We start from the raw sequence: 26280 nt of genomic DNA on the forward strand, positions 1-26280 counted from the left end.
AAAACTGAGGAAGAATAGACAGACTGACAGACAGACATCTGTGGCCCACTACCCACTGCCCACTGAGCCACCTCCTCAGTCCTGCCGGGACTCCCATCCTGCCAGTTTGCCAGTCCTACGAGTATGATGATGATGATGATGATGTTGTTGTCGTGGGGTCAGCTTTGGATCTGCCGGGTCTAGAATGGGCCCCACGAGTGGGCGAAGAAGGCGGGTTGGGTTGTGTTGGGTTGTTCGTTGATCGCCCTCCTAATCGTACAATAGCCTCGTCGACTCGGAGATGCCATTTTCTCGCGGTTTTCTCTTTAAACTGAGCGGACGGATGGTATTCGTATCGATGCCTTTTTGTTGATTCTCAATTTGTTTCTTGGACGTTTTACATATATACACACACGTACATTCACCGTTCACCGGTCCAGAGAGTGAGTTACGCCGATAAACGAGAGGGAACGCCTTCTGGTCTTTCTTAACTGCTGTCCATCCATCCAACCATATCCCAAACATAACCGCCGTGGTATAGTGCTGGAGCCGGGGTCTGTGTCTGGTACATTGTATATCAAACCATCTCCAAGCTCCGTGACCGACGACAAAGCACAGATGGGGGTATCTTCAGAAGTGAACAGGGAGAAGCAATATGCTCGCGCCAGTATTCCCTTGAAGGTGATAATAATAGGGTAAATTCACGATTCAACGGTCCAATGGAGGACCGAATCCCAACGAGATACAAACTGACACCTTTTTGACAACCATAGGGCGGGCATCGGAGGACTGGCTGCGGCATTGGCTCTTGGGAAACGAGGCCACAATGTCCACGTTATCGAATTTGCCCCCGAGATCCAGGAGGTCGGAGCCGGGATCCAGTGTGCACCCAACATGCTCCGGCTCCTGGATCGGTGGGGCGTAGGCGCCCAAGTTCGACGAACGGGTGTCGCCCTGGGGGCCATCCATATCCTGCGGTGGCAGGGAGGATCTCTCCTGGGCAACGTCCCGATCAACCAAGCCCATGGCGAGCAGTTTGTCGTGCATCGCGCTGACCTGCAAATGGCTCTGCTGGAGAAAGCAATGGCCCTGCGCAATGTGAAGCTGCAGACCAACACAAAAGTCGAGAATGTCCAGTTCAGTCCGCCGGCGGTGGAGCTCAATGACGGGTCGACGATTCATGGAGACGTGGTGCTCGCGGCCGACGGTATCAAGTCCATGGTCCGTGCGAAGCTCCTGGGAGACGACAAAGACGTGGCGATACCGACCGGAGACGCCGTCTTCAGGGTCGTCCTCACCAAGGAGACTCTGAGCCAGCACCCGGATCTGTTGCCGTATATCGAAGAGAAGAAGGCAATTCGGTGGGTTGGACCAGGAAGACATATCATTGCCTATCCTGTGCGCAACCATGAGATCTAGTAAGTGTCTCTTGTCCGAAGACTGATGACTTACCAAAGTAGCTTTTTCCTTGATATGGCCGAAGTACATGCTAATCGCGAACCCAGCAATGTGGCACTTGCTCACCCTGATCGTGGGCGCGTTGACGAGAGCTGGACAACCGTCACATCAAAGAAGAACCTGCTGTCGGAATACGAAGGCTGGGATCCGAATCTGATCAAGATGTTGGATCTTGTCCCCGAAGGCGATGTTCTGGAGTGGAAATTGTGCATGCACATGCCCCTTTTACGATGGGTCCGAGATTCGGTTGCCCTGTTGGGCGATGCGTGCCATCCCATGTTGTATGTACTGCCCCTTGTTTTTGATTTGCTCTCTGCCTGAAGTGATTCTGATCTTGTTGGCAGACCATATGTTGCTCAAGGTGCGGCGCAAGCTGTGGAAGACGCAGCCTCGCTAGGAGTGGTCCTCTCGTCGATATCATCCAAGGACGAAATCCCTGCTGCGCTTCGAGCCTACGAAAAGGCTCAAAAAGCCCGAGCCGAGCACATCCAACAAACCTGCTTGGCGACCAGAGCCGCTCTTCATCTGCCCGATGGTCCCGAGCAGGAAGCTCGTGATCAGAAGTTCAAGGTCTTGTCATCGGGTGGCTCCAACGACGATAAATGGGGGGATCCGGAGATGCAGAAATTCCTGTGGAGTTGGGATGCTGAGGCAAAGGCCGAGGAGGCTTGGAAAGGTGAGTGTGCCCCTTTCTCTCGCTTTTATAGAGACAGTCTGAGTTTGCTTTGGAATGCTAACTTAACACCAGGTTTGCGGCGTGAGTCGGGCACACAGAGTCGACTGTGATTTTTGGGTCGCAATCATCGAACTTTGCAACAGCCAGAGCTGCCATAGATCTTTTTAAACTGGTTCATGTGAGCGTCCGGGTGCAAAATACTCTTCAGGGGGTTTTGTGTCTGCGAATGTATCTCCTGCATATAAGTCTACAATTTCAACAGTGTGTACCCACAAGTAGATGGCATTGCCCGAATCCGTGTGGAGCTCCCCAGACGTCTCTAAGTTGATTGTTGGAGGAAGTGGGAGATGGAAAAGAGAATCATGTGGCATTAGGATGATCGGAATGGAATCCAGCGAAACCCCGTGAACGCAGGCTTCTGCTATAATGACCGAGCATTGCCCAGCCACTCGCCAGCATCTGGGCGCCGGGTAAATGTGGTTATTATTCGTTCCCTACGACAAGTCAGATTTGTTACGCTCCTTCGGATCTTCTACTTCAGCATCCATCACATCGACGCTAGCTCTACTGGCTATGGAGCATGGGAGGGCACCATGGGCTTCGCCGGATCATTAAGAATGCGGTCTGGACGCGGGTCTAAATCAACGACCCATCGCCCAGGTGGCAATTGGTACAACCAGCACAACCAGCACAACTACTCGGATGAGTTCAGACCGACAAAGGCAACCTGCAAACGACGATCCAGTCGAATCCCACGTTGCTGGCAGATCCCAGAATTCTCTTCCACCACTGACCATTTCCAGACTTGTTGATTTGTTCATCCAAGGGCATGAGCCACATCATGACGCCGTCACCTAGCGCCTCTTTAGTATCTGCCGGGAACCCGCTCTCCGGCGGAGAAACCACCCAGCTGCAAGCTTCCCCAGTCAACTGTCGGCCCTTATCCATTCCAATACCGCACACTCACTATTGGAACTCCCAAGACTGGCGTATTTCCGGCGCGAGAGCCCCATTACAAGTACATCCTCTGCTTGCCAAAGGGGGTGGAGACCCCGCCTCGTCGCCCCACCGCTTCCTTCGTCGAACATGCTTGATAGGTACAGAAGGCGGAGGAGAGGGACCCTTCGTTGGAAGGGGGATAGTTGGCAAGCACAAGAGTGGGAGGCAACGGCTAATTGAGGCCTAAACCTAGACTTTTGATGGCCCCAGAAAAAAAATATGGCCGAATGGGAAAGATCTGTGCTTCATTTATTATGAAAAGTCGATCGATGTTCCTGCTCTGCCACATGGCCTTCGCTTCATCTTCAACCACGTTCCTCTCTCTCAGTTCCATCCTGTGGCCAGGTTCAAACTGTTCCCCCTTGATATCCTAAGCCGGACACTCTACAGATATTGCCCACCATGACGGGAGAGCATGAGCACGGCCACCATCCAGCCCATTTGAAGCACAGGTGAGTCACGCAAAATCGCCTGATGTTTGTCTGGTGGATTCTCAATACTTACTGACATCCCGTTGTGTTGGCTAGCCATGCTCACGAAGAGGCTATTCCTGGAACTGTCAATTTGCAAGCTCAAGGTACTTTCGCCGCATTAGCCCACCTACAGCTCGAGCCCAAGCCAAGTGGCTCAAAGCTTTACAAAAAGCCAAGTCTACATGATGCTAACACTTCGTGTTTAGAGGGCGATGATACCGGCTACGGTCAAGCTCTGTTTCCCGTGCCAGCGGACGATCCCAACGACCCGCTACAATGGGGCAACTTCAAGAAGACAATGATTCTGTGCATCTGCGCAGCGTATTCTTTCTTGGGGAACTCGTCCTTGCTCGGTCCGTCGGTCTACATTGGCATCTATGCGGAATCGTTCGGGATTGATCCCAATAAGGCTTCAAACCTGATCTCCTATCCCAACCTGGCCTATGGCTTTGGGTCTTTGCTTCTGGTCCCCGCCTATCTTAAATTTGGCCGACGCCCTGTCATGCTCGTTTCCATCATCTTTGTAAGTCCGCTCATCCTGCTTGGGATGTGTGTATCCAGAGCTCAATCATCAGCTAACACTGACTTCTCAGTTTGCTGTTGGCCTGATCGGCTGCTCTCAATGCGACTCATATGGCACTCTAATGGCATGTCGCATCATTCATGCGTTCGGTTCTGGAGTATGTGAGGCTCTGCCCGTGCAGCTTGTCAATGACATTTTCTTCCTTCACGAACGTGGCCAGAGGTTGGGCTACTACACCGTTTGCCTCTGCCTGGGTGCCACCGGACCTTTATATGCTGGCTACATGCTTGCGGGAGGCTACTCGTGGCGGCTATTCTTCTACGTCGAGTTCGCCTTCGCGTGCGCTCTGTTCATCCTGGCTTTCTTCTTTGTCGAAGAAACCTGGTATAAGCGTGAGGAGATGAAGAGAGTCCTCGGAGCGGCCGTTGAGGCTTCTCCGATCGAGAAAGGTGTCGGGGCCGACTTGCACGAGGTTTCAAGCCCTGCGCCGGACAGGAAGTCATTTGTTTCTACGCTCAAGCTGTGGGGCGTGTACGATCGTGATGTCTCGTTCTTCATGACTGCCGCCCGATCTTTCACATATTTCGCCGTTCCATCTGTGTTCTGGGTGGTTTCGACATATGGTATCTACATTGGTCTGGGGGCTTTGGCATTCAACTATACTTTCCCTGCTAAGATTGTTGCTCCCCCTTACAACTGGAGTCAGGTAAGCATGCGACAACCCCTGTTATCGCCTCGGAAAGGGTCAAAATGAAAACTGACATACTTGAACTATAGACCAATTCCGGCTTGATCGCTGTTGGCAATGCCCTCGGATACATCCTCGCCATCCCCTTCACCACGTCATCCGACCGACTGGCCGCGTATCTGACCAAGAAGAACAATGGGATCCGCGAGGCTGAAATGCGTCTGGGTGTTCTCCTGCCTGCCATGCTGATTGGGCCGGCCGGCCTGATCGTTTATGGGTACACGGCGCAGGATAATCTGCATTGGATCGGCTACTTTGCGGGTGTGGCCATGTGCAACTGGTCGGCGTACTTCTACTTCACCTTCACCCTCGCCTACGCGGTTGACAGCTACACGGTCAATCTCTCCGAGATGCTCATTGCTATGAACCTGGGCAAACAGGCCATCTCATTCGGCTTTGGCTTCAAGATCCTCGACTGGATCCTCGAGAGCGGCTATGTGACTATCATCGCTGGCGTCTTCTGCGGCGTCCTGATGGCCAACAACCTCATGCTCCTGGTGTTCATGTTCTTGGGCAAGAAGATCCGCATCGCCACCAGCAAGACCTGGCTGGCCAAGATGCATCGCGAGACCCATGTCGTGGGAGAATCACATTAAGAACCAACAATAGGAAAACGAAGGAGGGGGGTTTGTGGAGGGAGAGATAACGAAACCCACTCGGTCCAAAACCAGCTTGCAGTTTCCGTGATATTACGACGGTCAAATTCACTTGTCGCCACCTGACCTCCAGTTACTTCTTCCCTGTCACCATATGCCATTCTATACAAGGCATCTTTGTCGAACACTCCCCGGCTATACTTCCTCTTCTATTTGGATGTCACTACGGACCCCAGGACTAGTGCCGACTGTGATGTTTTGGTGCACCTCTTGGCTATATTGTGAAAATACATCAGTGAAAAGGTCGTGTTTCCACAGAGGAATGAGAAGCCTCTTCATCCATCCCATCTTGAAGTCTCTACAACTCCAAGAAGGTCCGCTTCGATCAATTCCAACAGTCCTTCATCTGTCGTCTTTCTCTCTCCTCTCTGTCTCGTTCCCTCCAATCTCGACCTTTTGTTCATTCATCCAGCCCTACATTGTGTGCTGACACTGTGACAATGCGCTTCCACGCCTTCACAATGTCTGCCAAATTCGTCCTGGCTCTGTCCGTCTCCTTCGTCGTCCTTTCCTCTCCGGTGTTTGCGAAGGTCTCGGCTCCCGCAGCGAACATTTGCACCTGGACCGATGCGATGCCAGTGTTGTACCACGAGTACGGCACCGACGTATGCCCACCTCGATTTCGGCTCAAGCCGGGCAGCGGTGACTGTCAGGACGACCCAGGGTCGTTCAACGTGGTTGACTGCGCCAGCTTCTGTGAGATGAGGACCGAGTTCCGCTATGGGCAAGAGGTACCCTATCATGTCATGCCCATGTGCACTGGCGGTAAGTCCATGGTCTCGCACTTCATCCTTATCCGAGTGAGATTCACAAGCTGATGACAATCTGTGATGTTGGGAACAAAACAGGAACCTCTTGCACCTTGACCGAAAACAGACATGTTGGCAGCAACTGGAAGTTCAAGCTGAATGGCAATTACAAGACCGGACCCTTCACTGCTGGGTTAGTACCGAGTTCATAATGGCAAATGGTGAAGACTGACGTGAGTGTGTTTAGCGTTGCTGGTGGCTACAATGAAAAGGCTGGCCAGAGTGAAAGCTTCAAATATTCCAAGGACCTCAAGCACAATGAATGTGGATATTTCACCTTCATTCCCATCATGCGTGACACCTGTGGAACCTACACCGAAGGCCAACTGGACAAGTACAACAACCCGGCGGCAGAGTGCAAATCGACGAGAACAGTCGGCAATGCATGCTGTAGTCAGGCCGTGACAGTCACAGATCGGTTTTACTGGTTCACGCGTGTCGTCCGTGGCGTTGCAGTGTTTGTCTACCTCAACTGCGACACTCTCGAGCCTTTGGAGGACAAATATCAAGAAAGCCCCTTCAACAAGCCAGGCGTTCGTCTGCCCCGTGGCCTGGGGCTGACAAATGCCTACAAGGACATATGGTTTGCCTCGCAGTTCAAAACTCTGGCATCGCAGTCCGATAGTGCTGTGTGCAATGACCACAAGGATGTCAACGCCACCGACTGCATGGAGGTTTTGGCTGATGTGACTGATCGCGGTGCCGACGTTGTTCCACTGTCAAACACAGCTAAAGGCAACGGAATCACGATTGGGGTAAGTCCTTGTGTGCTCTTTGTCCTTTGTCCGTCATTTCTTTCTGTTACCGTCCTCGTCTCCACAAAGAAGCAAAAAGGGAGAGAAATGCTGATCTGGAAACGTACAGGCCTTCAACAGCTGCATCATGCACCTGTCCTTCAATGAGGAATGGACACCTGGAAGATGTGTGGTCTCCTATCTGGAGATCGCAGCCGCAGCGCAGACCGTCTTTGACACCTGTACCAACAACAGCACTGGCATGATTGGAGGAAGCCATGTCGTGAGACGCATTGGCGAATGTGGAGCCACGGTTTCATTCCTGTCAAAATCCACTCCTCTTTGAAGAGAATCCAGGTTGGCGCGTCGTCGAAGCGTAGGCGTTACGGAGAACTGTCTTGAGTGCTTTCCCTTATTGTCTTGAAAGGCGGACAAAAACATGTTGAAATGAAAAAGAAACATACTGCAGGCAAATGGATGAACAAGCTGGCTCTGCCCTAGGCGAAGCACCCAAGTCTTCATCATCATTGCTGGTATGGAACGCAGCTTGCCTACAAAAAAGGCGGGCTACTCAATCATGGAATGGTCTTGCTGAAGATCATAGTCCTTTTTCCCAAAGCGTGCATTTTCTTACCGTACTCTGTACCTACACGTTCCCGAAGTGCAGATGTCGTCCTGGTCGCGGGTCTCAAAATCCAGCAGCACCAAAGGATATCTCGTGCTCGTAGGGCTTGCAGCGCCTACTCCGTAAATTCCAAAGCCTGGAAAAGCCCCATCATTGCCCCCCAGTCAAAACCGGCTAAGTGGCCGGGGCGAACCCCAAAGAGGGCAGCTCTAGCGTGCCTTATTCTCTTCTCGTCCAGCTTCCGGGGATTCTTCTGTTACCGAACAGATCCACTGTGTTACTGGGGTTTGTGGAGGAGTGGAGGGAGAAATCTTATGGACGGGGGAAACACCATCTCGCTCGAAACGTGGCTGTCGGCACCGGGGGAGGTTGGGGCAGCTGACCGTTTCCAAGCTCCCTTGTATTGTTGTTTGACACTCCAGCTTTTTCCCTAGTTGATGAGCGTGTACCTCGTATTGTACAGTAAAAGGAGTGAGGATTGAGCAAAGGAATCGATGAAGAAATGCCTGCGCCCATGCCTAGTCTGTGAACTGGCTGGCTGCGTCCTGCGACGCGGTAGTTGAGATTCTCCGGACCCGACAAACTGCGCTTGAAACCCCAGAAAAAATTCCTTGGAATCCTGAGATCCACGGGTCCTTGAACGCTCCTCCACTCACCATCTTCTTCTTCGTTTTGTCGACTCCCAATTCGCTGGGTTCGTTCTCATCCTTGGAGCCTCCCTCCACCTTTTCTTTCTGTCGGGGCTTCCACACACAAATCAGCAGTCACAGGAGTCTGCTCTGCCTCTCCTCCACCCATCTCGCCCCTCCTCGCTCCTCACTCGGTCTCCCTCTGACGCCCTCTCTGTCTGGGCTTCTGACAAGCAGAGTGCTCAAAACTAGACCCTGGGCTTGAAGGACGAACGCTCCCAGATCTCTAGGCTATTTTGACTAGTCGTCTGCTCAACCATTACAGAGTCTCAACCTCAATTACCTTCCTTCCCTCCACCGCTCCCACATTCTTTTCCCAATTCAACACCTCTCCCACATCCTCGCTCCAGGTCCCCCTCCACATATGCCCAAATCATGGTCTTGCGACAGTGTACCGTATGTGGCCGTCGTTTCACAAAGACTGAACACTTCAAGCGCCATGAGCGCTCTCGTATGTCAAATCCCGCCTACCCCGCGCTAGCCTTTTACTCATGCATTTCTAGATACGCGGGAACGTCCCTATCCATGTACTATCTGTGACAAGGCTTTCTCTCGCAGGTTCGTGCTCCCTTTAAGCTCCTATTTGTGGTTGGACGTCGTGCTAACCATGGTCTAGCGATGTCTTGTTCCGGCATATGAAATGCCACGCCCAAAAGAACGACAAATCAACCCCTGCCAATGCTTCATCACGGAGGAACACCATCTCAGAAGGTGTCCCACCTCAGCCTTCACAGGATGAATTCAACCTCAACTCTCCTGGCGCTCTTGCCAGCGGACCCCATACGGGTATCCCTTTGATGCAGATTCTCTCCCCCAGCAACTATCTCTCTCAGACTGGGAATGATCCCTCTCAACCTGCCAGACAATCTTCGATAGATGTCTCTAACCCTTTTCTCGATTCCTCGTCGAATCCTGGAAATGCTCTTAACATCCAGCTCCCTGGGTCAGCATGGACGATGCCTTCCACCATCGCCACCATGAACAACAAGACGTCCAGTTCCTCGCACGGTCAGAAACATTCTCCATCGCAGAACAGCGGCGAAGTGTCGGCCTTTGAAACTTCGGCGACCAGCCCTCATAATCCTGGACAGACTCCCAGATCCGAGATCGTGCCCAACCAATATTCGGACAGCCGCATTGACTGGCTTCCTCAACCGGACAATTCCAGCACCAGCAACTTTCACGATCCTTTCCAGATGTGGTTGTTTCCTTCGCTGGGTGACTTGGATCAATCTCCCGACTTCCTGCAAACGTATGGCATCCCTGACCCTCAGCAGCCATACCAGGACTCAAAAGATTTGGTCAACGGTAAGCCTTACGACCCTGTGGACAGGACGAAAAATATCGCCAAGGTCCCGCGGGAACGCTTCTCTAGAGTCCAGCGATGTTGGAACCCACGTCCAGGCCGCGTGTATCGTATCATGCCAGTTCTCTGGAGAGAAGTCGCTACATCCCCAATGGACAATCTCTTCTCAGAGTCGCCTATTGCAGATGACTTTCGGACCGCGTCAAACTGGGGTCTCGACACTGAATGTCGAGTTCGACTCAGAGATACCTTTCGCACTCCTGCCCCGTCGACATACCACTCTCCCAAACTGCAAGCAGTTGTGGATCCAGCTCTCTCTTCACAACCAACGAACGAAGAATTCCCTCCTGCCGAAATCCTCGATATTGCGTTGGGCCTTTTTTTCCGCCGGTTTCATCCCACTGTCCCATTTATTCACGTTGCGACGTTTTCCGTTCGCACTACCCCTGCCCCCATGCTATTCGCCATATGTCTTATTGGTTTGAGTATTCTGGGAACCACCGGCGCTACCAGATTTGTGTCGAAGATGTTCCCCAGCTTTTTACAACGCGTTTGTAGTGATTTATCAGCCTGTGCAGGATGTTCCGCAACACCGACGCAGCAAATGGTCCTGTTTGCAACAGGTCTGCTGACGTTGAACCTCTCTGTTATCACAGGGGATAAAGATTGCGTCAACCAGAGTCAGATGCTTTATGTCAGCCTTTTGGCTATGGTTCAACAGAACGGATTGTTCGCGGCCGGAGATGGGCAGTCTCTGGATGCTCTGCTGTCCGAAATGTCGGAATCAGACGATCGTTGGAAAGCGTGGAGCCGAATAGAGTCGGCGAAGCGCCTGATTCTGGGGCTGCTGCTGTGTGATTCGTGGTTCGCGAACTTGTTGTCAAAGGCGCCGATTGTGAGATCGGAATCCGTGTGTGTCGTGGCGCCCTGCGACGAAGTGCTCTTCCAGGCCCAGTCCGCCACCCAATGGCAATCTCTGTTGCGCAGCGGAAAGAGCCAAAGTGCGCCAACATTCAGGATTGAGGACCTCCATAAGCATGATATGGCACCAATTGCCAAGCTAGGATATCTGGGGCGATCGTCACTACTTGCATTACTGCAGATCCAAGTTCTGGAAGCCTATCAACGGCTCATGCCGTCGGATCAGTTGACCATTGGGTCATACATCCCCTGGCATGTCTATGCAGGTGATGCACGCGCCAGCACACTCGTACCGGCAGTCCTCGCGGCTACACACACGGCAGGCCCGCTTTCGCAAGTTGACGACACGAATTGCGTCGTCCTCTGGCACAGTCTCTGTGTTATGCTCTTGGCGGACTTTCGCATGTTTGAGTTGGCGGCCGGTCGACATGGAGCTGCTCCTGCGACGGGCGCATTGGAGAACATCTCGCAATGGAGCCAAACTCAGGCGGCGCGCAGAGCATGTGTTCACGCAGCGCAGAACTTCAAACTCATGTCTGAACGCCGGGTCAGCGACAACGTGACCGTCCATAGCGTAACAGCGCTCTTCGCCTCGGCACTCGTCCTCGGTCTCTATCTCTTCATGGTCAACCCGAGCTCGGGTCGGCAGGGCACAGCGCCCGTTGAGCTTATGGACGCAGAACCCGACTGGGCTGAGCTGGGTGACATGGGGTTCAAAGACGAAAGCCTGGACCCTGCAACGGCCGAACGAAATCTCACCACGAACCGCGAGGACGAGCATTTCAGTTTGGTGTATCAGTTTGTCAAATATGGCGGCGCCTTGTCTCTGGGTGGGGTGGCACACAGTGGTGGCTACGAGGGTGCCAGGAGGGTATTGTTGGACTTTGCAAACCTGATGGATGGGATCAGTGGGAGGAGGTTACGGACGTTTACGCAGGTGCTGCATATCATGAGTGATGATTTGATGAATGTGGATCCAGCATTGTAGCCGTTTGGAGAGATATGCAAAGGGAGAGGGGGAATATGTGCTGGACTTATTGAATCAGGGACTGATATCATATTTGAGGGTGGACAAGATCCGACTCCTAGACAATGTGCCGGGGTCTTCTCGAGCGCATTGGCACAGAAAAGCTCTTGAATACTATCCTCGAGAGAGGCATGTGCATGTGCATGTGTATATCTTTGTTTATGGATTCGTTGTCCTTGCTCGCTCTGTATTCCATGGCTTCTCCCGAGCATTCCCAATTGCGGTTGTCCTACCTAGTCTGCACGCGGTAGAAATGGTTTGACTGAGTGGGATGCCTTTTATCTTGTAACGAGTTCCTCGCTCCGTGAAAACTTGTACGTGTATGTATTGTAATGTCCTTGATACAAATGCAGAGTCTTGACAGTTGATTAGATACCCGTATACCGTACCTACCTAGTCTAACCACGGTAGGTAGGTGAAGAAGAGAGTCGAGTATGTACTGTATCTGTGTATGTATGTGCATGATAAGATTAAGATGGGAGGCCTCGATTCGGAGAATCAGTGCGGGGCTGACTACCGACTACCTACCGAGTACTTGCCTACCTAACTACATCCCAAGTACCGAGTACATAGATACATACATGGACAGGGTGGCAGGACAGGGTACATGAAACTGAGAGGGGCTTTATCTTATCTACGAGTACTCGGTACTCATCCCGAGTTATCGGGACAGATACAATATCTACATCCCTGTACCTCGTACTTACATGTACTTGTACATGTGACCGCAAGCGCACCTTGAAAGAAACCAGTGAACCAAGGAACCAAGGAATGACCAAGGACATCTCCATGTCCATCTCCCCGTCCATGTCGGCGCAACGCCGAGGCACATACTCGGTAAATACGATACATGGTAGAGGGTGGCACATGCACATGCACATCAAGTCGAGTCGAGTCAACCTCGCACTCTCGCACCCTTGCTGAGCTGAATTGAATTGAATCGAATCGATCCGACCTCGCTCCCGGTTCACTTTGTACCGAGAATTCCCTTTCACCCAGGTCATGTCATCTGCGCTGGGTGGTTGGATGGTTGGTTGGAAGAAAGGAAGGAAAAATGAGATATTTTTTTTTTGGTGAGGACAGCACAGTTCTCAATTCTCAATTATCAGATCTCAGTTATCAGAAAAAGGAAGAACAAGAGGAAGAGGAAGAAAACTCTCTCTTCCCTCTTTCCCTTCCCGCTGGATTTCTATTCTACTTGTTCTCGTTCTTGTAGAGCAAAATAGTCCCCCTGTCTGTTGTTGCCTTGTTGTCTGCCTGTCTGCCGGTCTGCCGTCTAGGAGTGTCTATGTGTATAGATTCTAAGTAGCCGGAAGAAAATGAAAGAAGAAGAAAGGGAACACCACCATGGTGACAATGATGGACTCCCCGCATCGCGGCCACATAACACACATAGAAATCGTCAAGAAGTAAAACTCCGCTCTAATGCTGCAAGTTCCCCCCAAACTCCCGGGTGTATTTTGTAGAAAAAAAAAAATCATTGCATGGCTCCCCTTCTTGTTGTGTTGTCAGATGTCAAGTCATTATTTCTGGCCATGGCCGAGTTTCTTGAGTTGTTCGTTGATTCCTTTCAGTTCGCCGAGTCGGACCTCTTCGCCCTGGTGGAGAATGTTGATGTGCTCCTGCTTCAGGCGTCGAAATTCCTCGTCTAGCCGTTCGTGCCACGGGTAGAGAACAAAGACCTGGAAGGCCAGGGCCGAACTGGCAATGACGAAATTCGTCAGGGAGACACCGCGCGTGAAAATCATGGTTGAATAGTGGTGCGTGGGGGACCACAGCGGTCAATCTCGTTGAAGGGAAAAATAGAGGGGTCTCTTTTTTTCTGGGTTATACTGTTTGGTGGCGGTATGGTTAGACGAGTGTCCGACTGAGGTTTGGTCGGGAGGGCACTCACTTGTATCCCACGCTGCTCCCGAGGAGTTTATAAACAGGGTAAACCAAGCGTCCAAAAAGTCTTGTGAGCGAGACACACTTGACGTACTCTCAGACAGACTAGGAAAGTGATTGAATGGTTGGAATGATTGACAGCGTTTCTTCCCCCTTTGGAGGCCTGCTAGGTCTTCAAGTGGCTGGAGGATAAGGACAGTCGAAGTTTGAAACTCGAGAAAGTAACAGAAAGGGTGAAGAAAGGAAAGGAAAATCAAAATGGCAAGAGCAGAGGGTCTCGTTCTTGTTTTCTGCTTCGGCGAGTCACGAGACAAGATGCCCAGCCTCGACGCTAGAGATTGATCGGAGGCGGCAAAAAAAAAGTGCTGAACTTACACGTAGAGAATCTCCGAGTCATGTCGTTTTCTTTCCTGCCTCTTCTGCCCGGTGAGGCAGTGTGACCTTGATTCGTTCCGGTGGCAGCGTTATCGGTTTGTGAAGGTGAGAAGTGAGATGCAGTTCTTGCCACATGGGGTTTGGCGTTGTCGCGCCATGTGGATGCCATGTCGAGCCATTTCTGCAGCCTTGTTCCGACCTTCGGCCGTGATTCGGACTCAAGCCCTCATCGCCGTCTTCGGCGCCTGGACTGCGCGCAAAAGCAGGTACCAAGAGGTATCTGATCGCCATTTGACATGCCCCGCGGAACATTCGAGGTACCTAAGGGTGCCCAAGGTCCCCACCGAGAGCGCTCTCGCCCTGCGCAGAACATTCTGGCGGGAAATGAGGTTGTCTACAAGACGACGCCAAAAAGATGGGTTACACAATAACATGAAACATCCACTCTGGAAGTCTGGGAGAAGTATACATCCAACACAAGTACAAGGACAACAAGTATAGGCCTGTTGGAACACGACGCCTGAAGTCCAACTCCATCCTTGCGAACAACGAGTCCCAAATGACGCAACTCCTTGTACCGAGTAGACGCCCTGGTGGTGGCCCGTTGGGGTAAAGCCTCGGGGCACAAGGGGGTTGCGCGAGGCTGAGACGGAATTGGAGAGCACATGGGCTCCATTTCGCTGCGACAATAATAACGCGTTGGGCATCAGCTTGGAGTCTATCCGCCGATTCTCCGTGCGAAGGATCGTGGCCATGGTCATCTGGAACTTGACATGTGTCAGTCAAATGGTAGCCCCCACTCGGCCTTTTGAGCAGATGCGATATCTGCCCTCTGTACTTGGGGAAATTGTGGCCATATTGTGATCATACAAGTAAACCTTTTCTCTGCCTCGGCGAGGCGCAGGATCGGATGATGTCGCCACCGGCATGTCCTGCAGCATGGCACAAACTCGCCCCAATAATATGATGAAGAATGACACCCCTGCTTACTAGTTAAAATTTTACGAGTAGAACGATCCAGACTTGTAGTAGTGATCGAATGCAAAACTTTGTTGTCCGTCGTCCCGTTCTGATTAGCCGCTCGCAGAGTAGAGATCACCTTCGCTGGCATAACAAGAACTGGTCATTGTGGCTCATGGAATTCATCAATCCTCGACGCATCTATGTTTGCTCTAACAAATCTATACAATAGCCGCTGGGATATCGTCACAGGTCAAAGTCATCATTCCAACCCAATTTGTCGTAAATGTCTCCCTCCTCAACCTCATCAGTGGCGGGGCATGCTTTCTCAGAAGTCCCTCCTCTAGGCGTCCTCGTATCATCAGGACTCTGAGTCCACCGAAAGCTGTCATCCATCATCCCACGTCCCTTACCACCCATGACTCGATCCATCATCTGTCCGGCTTGCTCAGGAATCTCTGGTGCGTCGCGGAATACATGGTCGAGCGGCACATCACTCCTCTTCACCGGCGTAAAAAGAACTGGGCGCTGGGACCGAGTCATGCGCAGGCTTTGCACACTGTTCGTCCCCTCAGAACGTCCAACCTGCGAGGATCCAGAAGGCGGATCAGGGTCAGACAAAGGCACGCTTTCTCCACCAAGGTTTGTTCGTTTGGATGCCGGAATTGATGCTATCGTGAACAGGTCTCCTGGCCCAGCCTGAGAGGGGTAAAGAGTTGGCAAGTTCAGCGGATTCGAAGTTTTCTTGTCGATCCCGCGTGATGGCGTCTCATGAATGGCTGCAAGGACTGCTCGTTTTGTCGCTGACGATCTAGTGGTGCTGGTCGAACTCGGTATCCCAGGACGTACCAGCCGAGGCTTGACTGTTGACGACGGAATTATCGCTCCTGTATCTTGTTCCTGAATCGTCACTCTTGGCTGTAGCGGCAATTCTGGCTCCTGCATGAAATCTTGGGTCCGCTTCGCCCTCGGCGTTGCAGATATCTGGATTGCTGGCTTCCGCTCCTTCTCCCTACTCTTCCTGTCCTCTACTTCGTCCATGAAGAGTCCTGCCACGGTCCTGCGATCGGGCTTCTTAAGCGCATCAATTGCGGCCTCCAACTCCTTCTTCTGCTGAGCCAACCGATCGAGCTTGCGCCGCTTGAGATCATGCGCCCTTTGATCCGCAGCAAGATCAATTTCGCGACTACTGAATGATACCGACTTTGAGAGGTTGCCCCCGCGAGAGACGGGCCTCTCAGAAGGCTCGCGCTTTAGAGTTGGGATTATAGGATTCTGCGTCATGGAAGCTGTTACAGAGGGACCGCGGGAGAAGGTAGTCGGCGGCGAGCCGTGCCGATGGAGTTGGTGGTCTTCGCTAAGAACCCTCTCGAGAGTCCGTTTCGTGAATGGCCTTGCTGATGTAGGTTTTGTGAGTGACGATATCGAGGACGATCTATGCAGGGTTGCGGAAGGTGCTGGAGGAAGATGTTTGGATCGCTTGGGAGAAATCTCGGGTCCGCCGAGCTTACGACATATTGATTTGATTTGCTCTGGGAGTTTGATCGAGTAGAATGGGAGAAGGACGTCCTTGCAAAAGTCCCTAAGGGAATCATTAGCTTTGGAAGAGGTGGTGCTGTTCCTTTTATCTTCTGTGGCGACAAGGTCATCGAGGCTGATGGTGTGCCAGATGCATAGACGATCGACGATGGTGTCGATTTCACTCGACCAGTTGCGCCTCTTCCTCTTTTGTTGCCTCTGTGGAACTGTGGCCAAGATTGCATTGTTGTCATCCTCGATCGATTCGAGCTTCACGTCGGGATCTGTTACCTGCACAGGCTTCGCATTCTCCGAGAGTCGTGATCCGGCGATTTCAAGCAACATGACCTCCAGAATTAGAAGCATCTGCATTTCACTTTCCCGCATACGCAAATCAGCGAATTCTTTCCGCATCTCCTCGGTCTGGCTGGTCGCTGTAAGGCTCGTCGGCTTCAAATCCCTGCTACGCCACCATTTCGCAATGAAGTCCTCCTCGTCAGGCCACAGACAATCCTTGCCCAGCTTCGCTTTCTTCTTCCGACTCCTTTTCTTTTGAGATGCGGCTTGTCCGACGGCACTCTCGCTTTCCTGCTCCGCCACAATCGAAGGCAATGCTTTGATGATGTTTGCCAGAGACTCCTTGTATTTTAGATCGATTTTCTTTGTAGGCAATATAATTTGCTCGTAAAATTCGGAAAGTTCAAATATTCCCTTCGCAGGGTCTCCACCTGATCGCACATGTGCTCGTGCCCGACTCAGTGGTCCCTTGACGTAGAATGCCAGTGAGGTCTTCGAGGTATAGAGATGCTCAAAATATTGTGTACGGAGACGCTCGGGTTCTGTGGGATCCATGCCGGCCCAAGGGTTTTGTAATGTAGGGAGAGGCGCGGGTGCCATGGGAAGAGTCTCGCTGGATGGAACAGAGTTGTCGAGTGTGTTCGGTAAGCCTAACCCTGTGCTGTGGGTGACTATCACAGACTCTCTCGATACAGTTGACCGTGCATCAGATGTTGACTGTATACCTGTACTAGGAACGGAAGTCCGAGCCACATCCTGACCAGCCAGATTATCCAATGAAGCAGCAGTTGGTTGCTGGACGAGATCAGGAGAGCTTATTGGGGTGATAGACTCGTGCAGGATGGTACGATTGGGCTTTAAGATGGACATCCTGGCCAATGCACCGCGTCGATTTGCTGGTTTCTTGGGGCTCTTCGGCGTAGGCAATGCTGGCAAACTCGAGACTGACCCGGTCCTCGCAAGGGATGAGCGGGGACCGCCATCTTCCTCTCCTCGTAGTAAATCCTCAATTCTGACTTCGGCTACTTTGCCAATTGCAGCATCGTGGCACCAGGATTCTGAAATCGAACTGTGTAAGGCACATGCGACGTAGAGAGAGTCGCCAATTCGCTCAACAGCATGGAGGGCCCCATTGGGGACTTGACGGACGACCAAAATGCGTTGTACCCATTCCTCCACGGACAAAATGGTTGCTTCAAAGATCAACCGGCAAGTCCCAGTGGATGTGTTGAGCCATGCTAAGGGCAGACATGCTCGAGCCACAAGCGTTACCGGAGCAAAGTTGAGAGTTGCATGGCTTGGAGAGAGGGGTTTCGCTGTAAAAACATCTGATTGCGAGCCATTGTTGTCAGTCTCAATATCACTGCTTTTTCTCTTCTTGCTGTGAGTGATGCTGGAGTCAGATGTGATGTCCACCCTTCTGTCACTGGTTGAAACGGGTATTGATTGTCGATGATCCGGTGAGGATGGTGATCGCATATCGTGCCATTACGAAGGTAACAGTAAATTTCAAAGTCGAACCGATCATGAAGACAAATGGATCCAGGTTGGAAAAGGGTACGCGGTCGGAGATGGGGACTTGACGTCACGCGTCACGAACAAGGCTGAAACGCAGCCTTGCAGTCTCGTGGCTGAACCTCATGGCCTCGTAAAGACATTTGTACGAGCTACATAGTCGTAGAATGTGCCGATTACATCTGTTCATTGACAACAGTGGCAGCAGATTACCCTCGTCCATGGAAAGTCCAGCTTGGGTCTAATGTCCTCCCTCAAGGACCCGCCTTGACTTGACAGAGCTTGGAACCATATAATTGAACCTGTCACGCCGACCGAATTGCAGCTGCCCATAGGCTTTATTGCATGGTTGATGCTGCTTAAGCCGAGAGCAGAAAACTCTACGCAATGACTGTACATTCGGCGCTATAGGCCCATGCCTCCAAGGCAAACAAGAACGCCAAAACGCTGCAAAACCCATTCTTCATCCCAGAACAACAGCTAGAACCACAATCAACAGGACAACCGCTAAGATTACTAGCAAACAGCAAGCCTTGTTTCTGGCCGACTTCTGGTACCGACTTGCGCTTCTGAGTTCTGTATCGGCTCCCCGCGTGTCCGTCAACGTATTCTCGACGTTGATATCGATAGCATCGATCATGTCGCCTTGATCTCGAACAAGATGGGCGACATCTCGGAAGAGTTCGTTTAATTCGCCCACTGATTGTTCGATCTGTCGAATCTCTCCTTCTCGTTCGATAATCAAATTCTCCTGAAAGTCGACCTCACTTTGTTCTGCGAGCCGAGGCTCTTCAAGTAATTGGCGTTGTTGACCGCCCTCGGCCGATGGGGATTGGCCTGACTGAGCCTCTTCGAGTGCAGCTTTCGATGCCCGTTCTCTCTCTATCGCCCTTCTCTGGACTACCTGGAATTCGGACAGGGCAGAGGCAAACTCTCGTGAGAGCTTCTGATTTGTGTATCGCTGCGAAGGCTAATGGCGGAATCAGTGTCTGTAGCATAAGCGATGTGAGGCAACTAACATTTAGGTCTGGCCATGTTTGCGCCCTCTTGACACCATCTCCCACCTCTTTGAATCCCTCTCTAGTCTCCTCCAGCAAGTCATGTATCCTTTCCCGACCTCTCTCGGTGTCCTTTTTCGAGAGTTGATTCGAGAGTCGCGAGATGTTCGAGGTCAATTCGAAGAGTCGGGTAGACAGCGACTCGGTGAACTTTTGAAACTCTGGATCATCTCTGTATTGCGGATCGTCCTGCCTTCGGGTAGTGGTAGGTTGCGACTCGAGTGATGAGAGTCTGTCGAAAGACATGACGATCGTCGTCGGGGAATTGTCCCTGGGATATTGTCGCACGAGATACAGGAAACGCTCGATGGTTTATAGAGCTAGACTCGGTGTGAATTGACTGATCACTGTGAAAGAATAGTGGAAGCCTGCAGAGTGGGAAGGAATGGCACTTGACATGCGGCACTTGCGAAACCAGCCTCCTCCACATCACGTGGTCTGGCGTCATTCCCCGAAAACACGTTGCCCACTGCACAATTTTGTTTACATGGTTTAACACAATTTGGTGTTCAGGAAGTGCGCTTCGACTCCCATCTTCACCTCTCCGAAACCTGCGACTCGGCTACCCGCAGCGCTCGCTGGTCGATGGACTGCTTCGCCATATCATGATACCATTCTCATAGAATCCTGCCAACAACCATGGCGAGTCCAGCTGCGGCCTCCTTGAACCCTCCCCCTCGACCCTACCGACGATTCTTAACCTCCGCTCTCCATAAACGATTCGTACATGCTGCGTTCATCTCCCTCCTCATCGCCCTCCATAATGCTTTCTGGCTCGGTTCGAAGAAAGACCTATTCTGGTCATGGTTTCCTTTTGGCCCTGCTGGGATCAAAGCGTTACTTTTTTTCATGGCCAGCCTGTTCGTCTTCATCCTCCAAATAGCCACCCTCAATATCGGCAGACAGACGACAGTTTCCCCCTTTGCGACCTTCAGAACAAACTTCCTCAGTGTATCGTCGGTGCATACATTGTTCTGGTACTTGATTTCGGGATGGTGGTTTACTGAAGCATTCATTTGGTCTTCTCCAGACCTTGGCTGGATCACAAGAGGAAACCATCACACTCCCGACATTCTAAACGAGAAACCCATCTTCTTCCGTCTTTACGCCTTACTTCTCGCGGTCGCATATGCAGGAGTTCATACTTATCGTGGAAATTCAACCCTCCTCATCCCCGTCTCACAACTGTCAAGCACGCCAAAACCCGACACCAAAGCTCAGGACACTCATCCGATCGAGCCTATTCAGACGCAGCTGCAACGCAAACTGTTCCCTGTGCTCATAGAGAGTACTCTCATTCCAGGAGCCGTAATCATTGTGGCTCCTTTCATCAATGGCCTCTTCCTGCGAAACATTTTCTGGCAGCTCCATCTTGCGATGGCAAAACCATTCTTCAACCTTTCGAGAGCAAACGCCCGTCCGGTAGGATATCCTCCTCTGGGGCCTGTTTATTTGCTCCAATGCTTCGGTGCCGGATTTCTCCTTACACTGACATGGGAGTTGACTTCGCTCCTGTTCGTGATTTATCTCAACCAGCAGCCCACAAAGTCTGGGTTGCCACTTTCCGCATCTAGCAAAGATCCCAATGGAACACTCCTTAATGGACTCAAGGCCAAACGAGACGTCGTAAGAACCTTTGCCTTTTGGGAGTTGGCTATCATTGCCCACAAACACAAGGAACGAAGAAAGGCTATTTTCGAAGACATTGAACGGCCTGCCGGACCAATGTGGAGCCAAATGGTACAAGCCGGTCTGAAAATATTGCAAGAAGTGCAAACTCGCATTGTTGGACCTCCCCCAGCAGCACCACAGCCTGTAGGTGCAGACCAAATCAAATCTCTACCACGCATTGTTCCCGAAGTACCGACTCAATCAATCTTTCAAGCAAGTCCGAAACCAAGCGTCGGTTCCAGGCTGCTGGCAAGTCCGTTGCGACAAATTGGCAGTAGTAAACAGCCCTGGCATCCACCCATAGAAGAAACGGCCAAAACAGTCGAAACAAAATTGCTCGAGTATGCGAGGCCGCCAGGCACGACTCAAAAGCCAACCAAAGGTATTTCAGATCAATGGATGGCTGCTCTAAAGCAAAGTCGCATGGCTTGGTTCTTCGTGCCCACAAATGCCGCCCAAATCAACGCCATGGTACTCGGATCACCCCATGGAAACGCAGCATTGATTGTTGATGCAATTGAGTCAATAACCAGAATGCAAGTTGCCAGTCTCACAGAAGATACATACGGCAAAGCCACTCCGACAGTGCCAGACACTGTAAGAACTTTTACAAAAACTCTCAACATAATTGAAGACCTTGTATCGAAACACAAGCAGGGCGCTACGGGTGGAATTGATGAAGTTGAGATCATCATCGCAAGATTAAGGGCTGGGCTGAAGGAGTTGTTGTCAGCCTTTCAGGTATATTTGATTGATCAAGGTCTTGGGATTGCCGACCTTAATCAGGCCAAGAAGGCCACCCAGGCACCAGAACCTGAGGAAGCGCAGGAAAAACCCAAGCCCAAGGCTGTCGAACAGCCGACGCAGAGACGTCTTTTTCAGAAAGATGCGCAAAAAGATGGTACCAAGGACAGGAACCGGATATCAGAGGATCAGATCCCTAGATTGGAGTCTTCAGGGTGGTCTGGATCTAATCCCCAGAATGGCCGTTTGTTCCAGAGAAGAGAGATGGAACAAGTCAGATAACACCACCATAGAATCGAGTCAAAATTTCAAAGGTTTCTTTTCATTTAGAGGTGGTCGAGCGTATGCTATGAATCTACGGCCTCGCTGGAAACCCAACCCTTGACTTCGGGCGCCTCTCTCTTTTTCTGGCTTTCCTGCTGGCTGTCCCAGAACACGCCTTCTGCTCCAGGAGGTCTTCCTTGTCCGTCTTTATCGTACGTGCCCTCCTCGACCTGAACCTGACCATCTTCTGGATTTGTTTTGGCAACCTCCCAGACGTCCTCTCTGGCTCTTTCGCACGCTCGGCAGATTTCCTTCATGTTATCGTTGACCTGTCGCGCTTGCTCTCGCATGCCTCGTCTCGAGAGACCCACGAGAAGACGACCCACCTCCTCATGGAGACCGTTTACGCGGTCGATCAGTCTCCCCACGCTGGCAACGAGGTACTCTTCCTCGTAGACCGAGCCCTTTTTGCCGCGGGCGCGCTTGCGTTCTTCGCGGCGCTTCGTCTTTGACGTCTTCCGCGACACGTTGGAGGCCACGGTACCGCCGAACTTGCTGGCGTTGCTGCCGTAGCGGGTGAAAAGACTCTGGCCGCCCAGTGTGCTGACGTCCGTGGGCGCCAGGGAGACGTTGTCCGGGATGTCGCCTGCGGCACCGTCCGTAGCCACGGTGGGATCACCACCGAAGAAAGCCAGAGGATCTTCCTCCTTTTTCTTGCGGAGCTCAACGATGCGTGGAACCTGTGCGTTCAGTTGTGCACGGCAGTCCGCAAGGAGTTCGAGTATCTCGCCGACTTTCTCGCCTAGCCCTGCGTCTGTGATCTGGTGAATCTCGGAAATGGTGCGGCCATCGTAGGCGAGAACGCGCATTGCTTCAGCGAAATAAGATCCCCGGCACAGAAGCTTTGCTGCCTCGGGAGTGTTGGAAAGATAGTCAATCTGTATCGTCGCTGCGGCTCGATAGTCCCGGTTCTCATCCGCCAAAGTTGTCGCCAGACTCTGTGCGAGCGACTTGAGTTGCGAGGCTGTCAAGGGCACAAGAGTCGCACAGGTCAGTGCCTCTCGCCACTTATGTGCCAGTGCGTACAGCTTGTACGAAGAATCGTAGTCGCCCAGTGATTCGTAAAGTGTAGCAGCTTGGGCGTGATGAGACTTTTGAGTCGTGAGATACTCAGCATACATACGGGTTATTCGGGTCAGGTGAACTTGGTCGTATTTGTACAGCCCCATCGCCGTGTTGTACAGGGAATGCTTTGCCGTGTATGTCGCGACTTGCTCATGCTCCCCGAGCGCATGTAATGAAACCAAAGCCTTACTGTACTTCTTGAGATGATCGTCAATCGCAAACTTCCGTCTGAGCTCCGACATTTCCTGGAGAGATTGCAGGTAGGGCATATATTCCCTTGGGTCTCTTGAGCTGTCATTCTGCGCTATGAGGAGCGTCAACTCGAGATCATAGAGTGAAAGGGCAGCGTCAAATAGAACGGAGGGATTGGGTGTGAGAAAGAACAGGTGGGAGATTGCAACGTCCGCCTCTTCTTTGGACGTCTCGCGGAGGGCAGAGACAAGCGTCAAGGCAGAGAATAAGTCGGGGGGTCGCTTGCAGACATGGGCCGTTATGATGGTCTGCAAGTAAGAGGAAGGTTTTGAGGATAGGCTCGAAAGGAACGCGTCAGCAATCTTGTTTATTTTGCTGCCAGGAACCATGTTGGCGGGCTTCGTGTTCGGAGCAGATTGCGGCTTTGGGTCAGATTGAACTTGCAAGGTCGTGTCGCGGTATAACGTCTGCGTGACGTCCTCGTCCCTGAGTTTCGAAAGAAATGCGTCCACACGGCTGGGCTTCTTAAGTTGGTCGATAAATTTGGGCACGTTGGCCAGAAAAGTACCTGGATCATAGTCGTGCAGGATGTTCATATCGACCTGATGGGTTTGACAGGCCAGAAAAGCAGCGAGGTAGTCCTGTTGCTTAAGATGCTTGCGTATTCCCGAGAGAACTAGCAAACGAGGGTAGATTGTCTCAAGGTTTCCTCGCGGCATTTGAAGAACCACAGCGTAGATGGACGGGACAACTGTCACGATGCGTGCACCCCTTTCGATATTTCTGCATCGTTCGTCGATCTCCGGCGTGTCATCGGGGACTTGCATTGCTGAGGGATGGGCAAGATGGACGAATTTCAGAAGGTGTGCAGAGGTGGTGAAAATTAGATGTGTCGAAGTGAGCATGTAGGAGGTAACTTCGCGGACGAGGAGCTTATTGTCGACGTATAGGTTTCCCTTAAGCGATAAAGAGACCTTATAGTATTCTGGGGTGTCACCGTTCATCTCACCATTTACTTGATAGTGTCGGATGTGGCGAAGGGTAAAAATGGAGCTGTTGGGCTGACTACCGCTCAGTTTGACGGGCTCTATACCCATTGACCCCGGATAGTCTGTGAGCCGGACTGTGGCATTCGTGGTCGGATTCGTAATAAACACAGATTCGGAAAATATGTCTGCTATGAGGCTTTCACAACCTTCAGGCGCAAGGAAATGTTCCCAAGACAAGCTCTGATTCCCGGGCCACGTGGATTTCCAACAAGATGTTGCTCCCGCTGACTGCGTTGGCGCCATGACAAATATCTCGTCGTTGACAAAAGCCACCTGAGTGTAGAACAGAGGTTCTGCTTCTGGCTGTAGTGTCGGATGTTGATGAGACTGCCGCTCGACGGTTGTTGTAAATACCAAATCGCCGTTACCCTTAGCACGGGTTTTCCATTCACAAATTTCCAATGTCTTCGTCGTCAAGACTGCAAATCTTTGGCAATCTCGACCAAAGGCGCAGCTAATGATATTGTGGTCGAAAACGGCCTCACAGAAAGCCATCGGTGGTGGCACACCAGCTTGCTCCAAGGGAGTAAGCTTTAGTGTCCTGCCATCAATGACTCCAACGATGCCATAGTCTTGGGGAGGGACTATGCTACCTGCTGACACCGCGGACAGGAATGTGAGGTCCAACAGCTTTCTGGTTGTGCCGAAGCACATCCTCAGTGGGATTTCAGGATGCCACCTCAGTGGCCAGTTGCTGCGTGGTGAATGGAGTAGGATCTCTTGTTTCAGATAGTAGTGATAATTTCCCATCGTCCAAAACTGCACCCTATCCTTGAAGGTGACGGCCAGCATGGTGGAGTCTGTGTTCCATGAGAGGGAAAGGCTAGATGCCCACTCATCCATTTCTTGTTTCGTCGTTCGAAGATCAAATTGACCATGCCGGAGACCGTTTCTCTCGAAGAAGATGACCTCCAGCTTTGTCTCGGATCGGCGAACACTGGCAATGAGATTTCCCGAAGGCTTCCAGCTCAATGCCGACTCCATACCATCGACAGGTTCACTAGCGCTGTCCAGGACAGCCTCACGCGTGAAAACACGGATAACTCGACGTTGACCAGGGACCACGCTGCTTATAGCAAGGTATTGCCCGTCTCCTCGCCAACTGATCGTGACCTTGTCATCCTCAAAAGGGCTCAACTTGCCCTCGTCGACCTTTTCCGGCACGGTAGGATCTCGCATTGCTTTGGCGCGACGACCTTGGAATTGAGTCTCCTTGTGACCCCAACCTACAGAGACATGTTTGGAAACTTTGAGGTCGTCTGGGGATAGAGTGCCTTCATTGAGAGGTTCGAGCGTCCTACTCATCAGCACGAGGGTGTCTGCACACGTGACGATGGCCAGCAGTTCTTCGTCTGGGGCCCATGCAGCAGCACAGATTCCGATGTCGACGGTGCCAACAATTTCGATCCTCTCTTGTCCGGGACCTGGATCCTCACGCACAACCACAACATCTCCGCCGGCGAGCACAAGGCATGATGTTCCAGTGTCAGGGAAATATTGAAGCAGCAGGATTTCATCACATTGTAGATGTGGAAGCGGACACGGTGAATCCCACGAAGTGATGGTCACGAACTCGTCTTGGGAAGATGAGGTCTTGACTCGTCTCTTCAGTTCGATGATAGGCTGTGTAGGAGTTGGACCAAATGCACAGATTATTGCATTATGCGTCGTGTCCCAGGCTGTCGCTGTGAGTGGCAAATCATCTGGTAGCCGAGTCTCATGATACGCTATGGTCCTCAAATTTCGCATGGTGACAGTTCGGAGTTAGGATTCGATCATGCAGCCTGAAAGAAATAGGAAGGTTGAAGTTCTACAAGTATACGAAAAGAGGTGTTTAGAGACATAAATTTTTGGTAGTGGAACATTACGCGCATTCTGATTGGACAGCCTTCTGCTCCTGGAGGGCGCGATGGACAAGGCAAACCAACAGAAGGACGTTATCTTCGGGACGAGGAAAGAATGCGGACAAGAAGGATTGAAGCCCATGATGGCGGATATGATT

At 51.7% G+C, this 26280-nt stretch overlaps 7 protein-coding genes across 7 annotated transcripts; 4 read left to right on the top strand and 3 right to left on the bottom strand.

Moving 5' to 3' along the window:
* Positions 1-597: 597 nt before the first annotated feature.
* On the top strand, positions 598-5452 carry AYO20_10427 (hypothetical protein; the record flags this gene model as incomplete). Its single annotated transcript, XM_022648685.1, has 7 exons — positions 598-674; positions 753-1397; positions 1440-1718; positions 1782-2113; positions 3792-4108; positions 4179-4814; positions 4886-5452. 7 exons carry the CDS (start codon positions 598-600, stop codon positions 5450-5452), a joined length of 2853 nt encoding a protein of 950 aa, XP_022495336.1.
* A 521-nt stretch (positions 5453-5973) lies between these two features.
* AYO20_10428 (hypothetical protein) lies at positions 5974-7401 on the top strand (the record flags this gene model as incomplete). The annotated part of the gene is made up of 4 exons (XM_022648686.1): positions 5974-6277; positions 6361-6454; positions 6509-7076; positions 7186-7401. 4 exons carry the CDS (start codon positions 5974-5976, stop codon positions 7399-7401), a joined length of 1182 nt encoding a protein of 393 aa, XP_022495337.1.
* A 1343-nt stretch (positions 7402-8744) lies between these two features.
* Positions 8745-11584, top strand: AYO20_10429 (hypothetical protein; the record flags this gene model as incomplete). Its single annotated transcript, XM_022648687.1, has 3 exons — positions 8745-8820; positions 8873-8927; positions 8986-11584. The coding sequence occupies 3 exons, from the start codon at positions 8745-8747 to the stop codon at positions 11582-11584; spliced, it is 2730 nt and encodes a 909-aa protein (XP_022495338.1).
* A 3507-nt stretch (positions 11585-15091) lies between these two features.
* AYO20_10430 (hypothetical protein) lies at positions 15092-17260 on the bottom strand (the record flags this gene model as incomplete). The annotated part of the gene is made up of 1 exon (XM_022648688.1): positions 15092-17260. One exon carries the CDS (start codon positions 17258-17260, stop codon positions 15092-15094), a length of 2169 nt encoding a protein of 722 aa, XP_022495339.1.
* A 1378-nt stretch (positions 17261-18638) lies between these two features.
* On the bottom strand, positions 18639-19479 carry AYO20_10431 (hypothetical protein; the record flags this gene model as incomplete). The annotated part of the gene is made up of 2 exons (XM_022648689.1): positions 18639-19145; positions 19195-19479. The coding sequence occupies 2 exons, from the start codon at positions 19477-19479 to the stop codon at positions 18639-18641; spliced, it is 792 nt and encodes a 263-aa protein (XP_022495340.1).
* A 393-nt stretch (positions 19480-19872) lies between these two features.
* Positions 19873-21930, top strand: AYO20_10432 (hypothetical protein; the record flags this gene model as incomplete). Its single annotated transcript, XM_022648690.1, has 1 exon — positions 19873-21930. The coding sequence occupies one exon, from the start codon at positions 19873-19875 to the stop codon at positions 21928-21930; it is 2058 nt and encodes a 685-aa protein (XP_022495341.1).
* A 65-nt stretch (positions 21931-21995) lies between these two features.
* Positions 21996-26027, bottom strand: AYO20_10433 (hypothetical protein; the record flags this gene model as incomplete). The annotated part of the gene is made up of 1 exon (XM_022648691.1): positions 21996-26027. One exon carries the CDS (start codon positions 26025-26027, stop codon positions 21996-21998), a length of 4032 nt encoding a protein of 1343 aa, XP_022495342.1.
* Between the last annotated feature and the right edge of the window lie 253 nt (positions 26028-26280).

Source organism: Fonsecaea nubica, assembly GCF_001646965.1.
Source record: "Fonsecaea nubica strain CBS 269.64 chromosome Unknown Scaff111, whole genome shotgun sequence".
NCBI lineage: Eukaryota > Fungi > Ascomycota > Eurotiomycetes > Chaetothyriales > Herpotrichiellaceae > Fonsecaea > Fonsecaea nubica.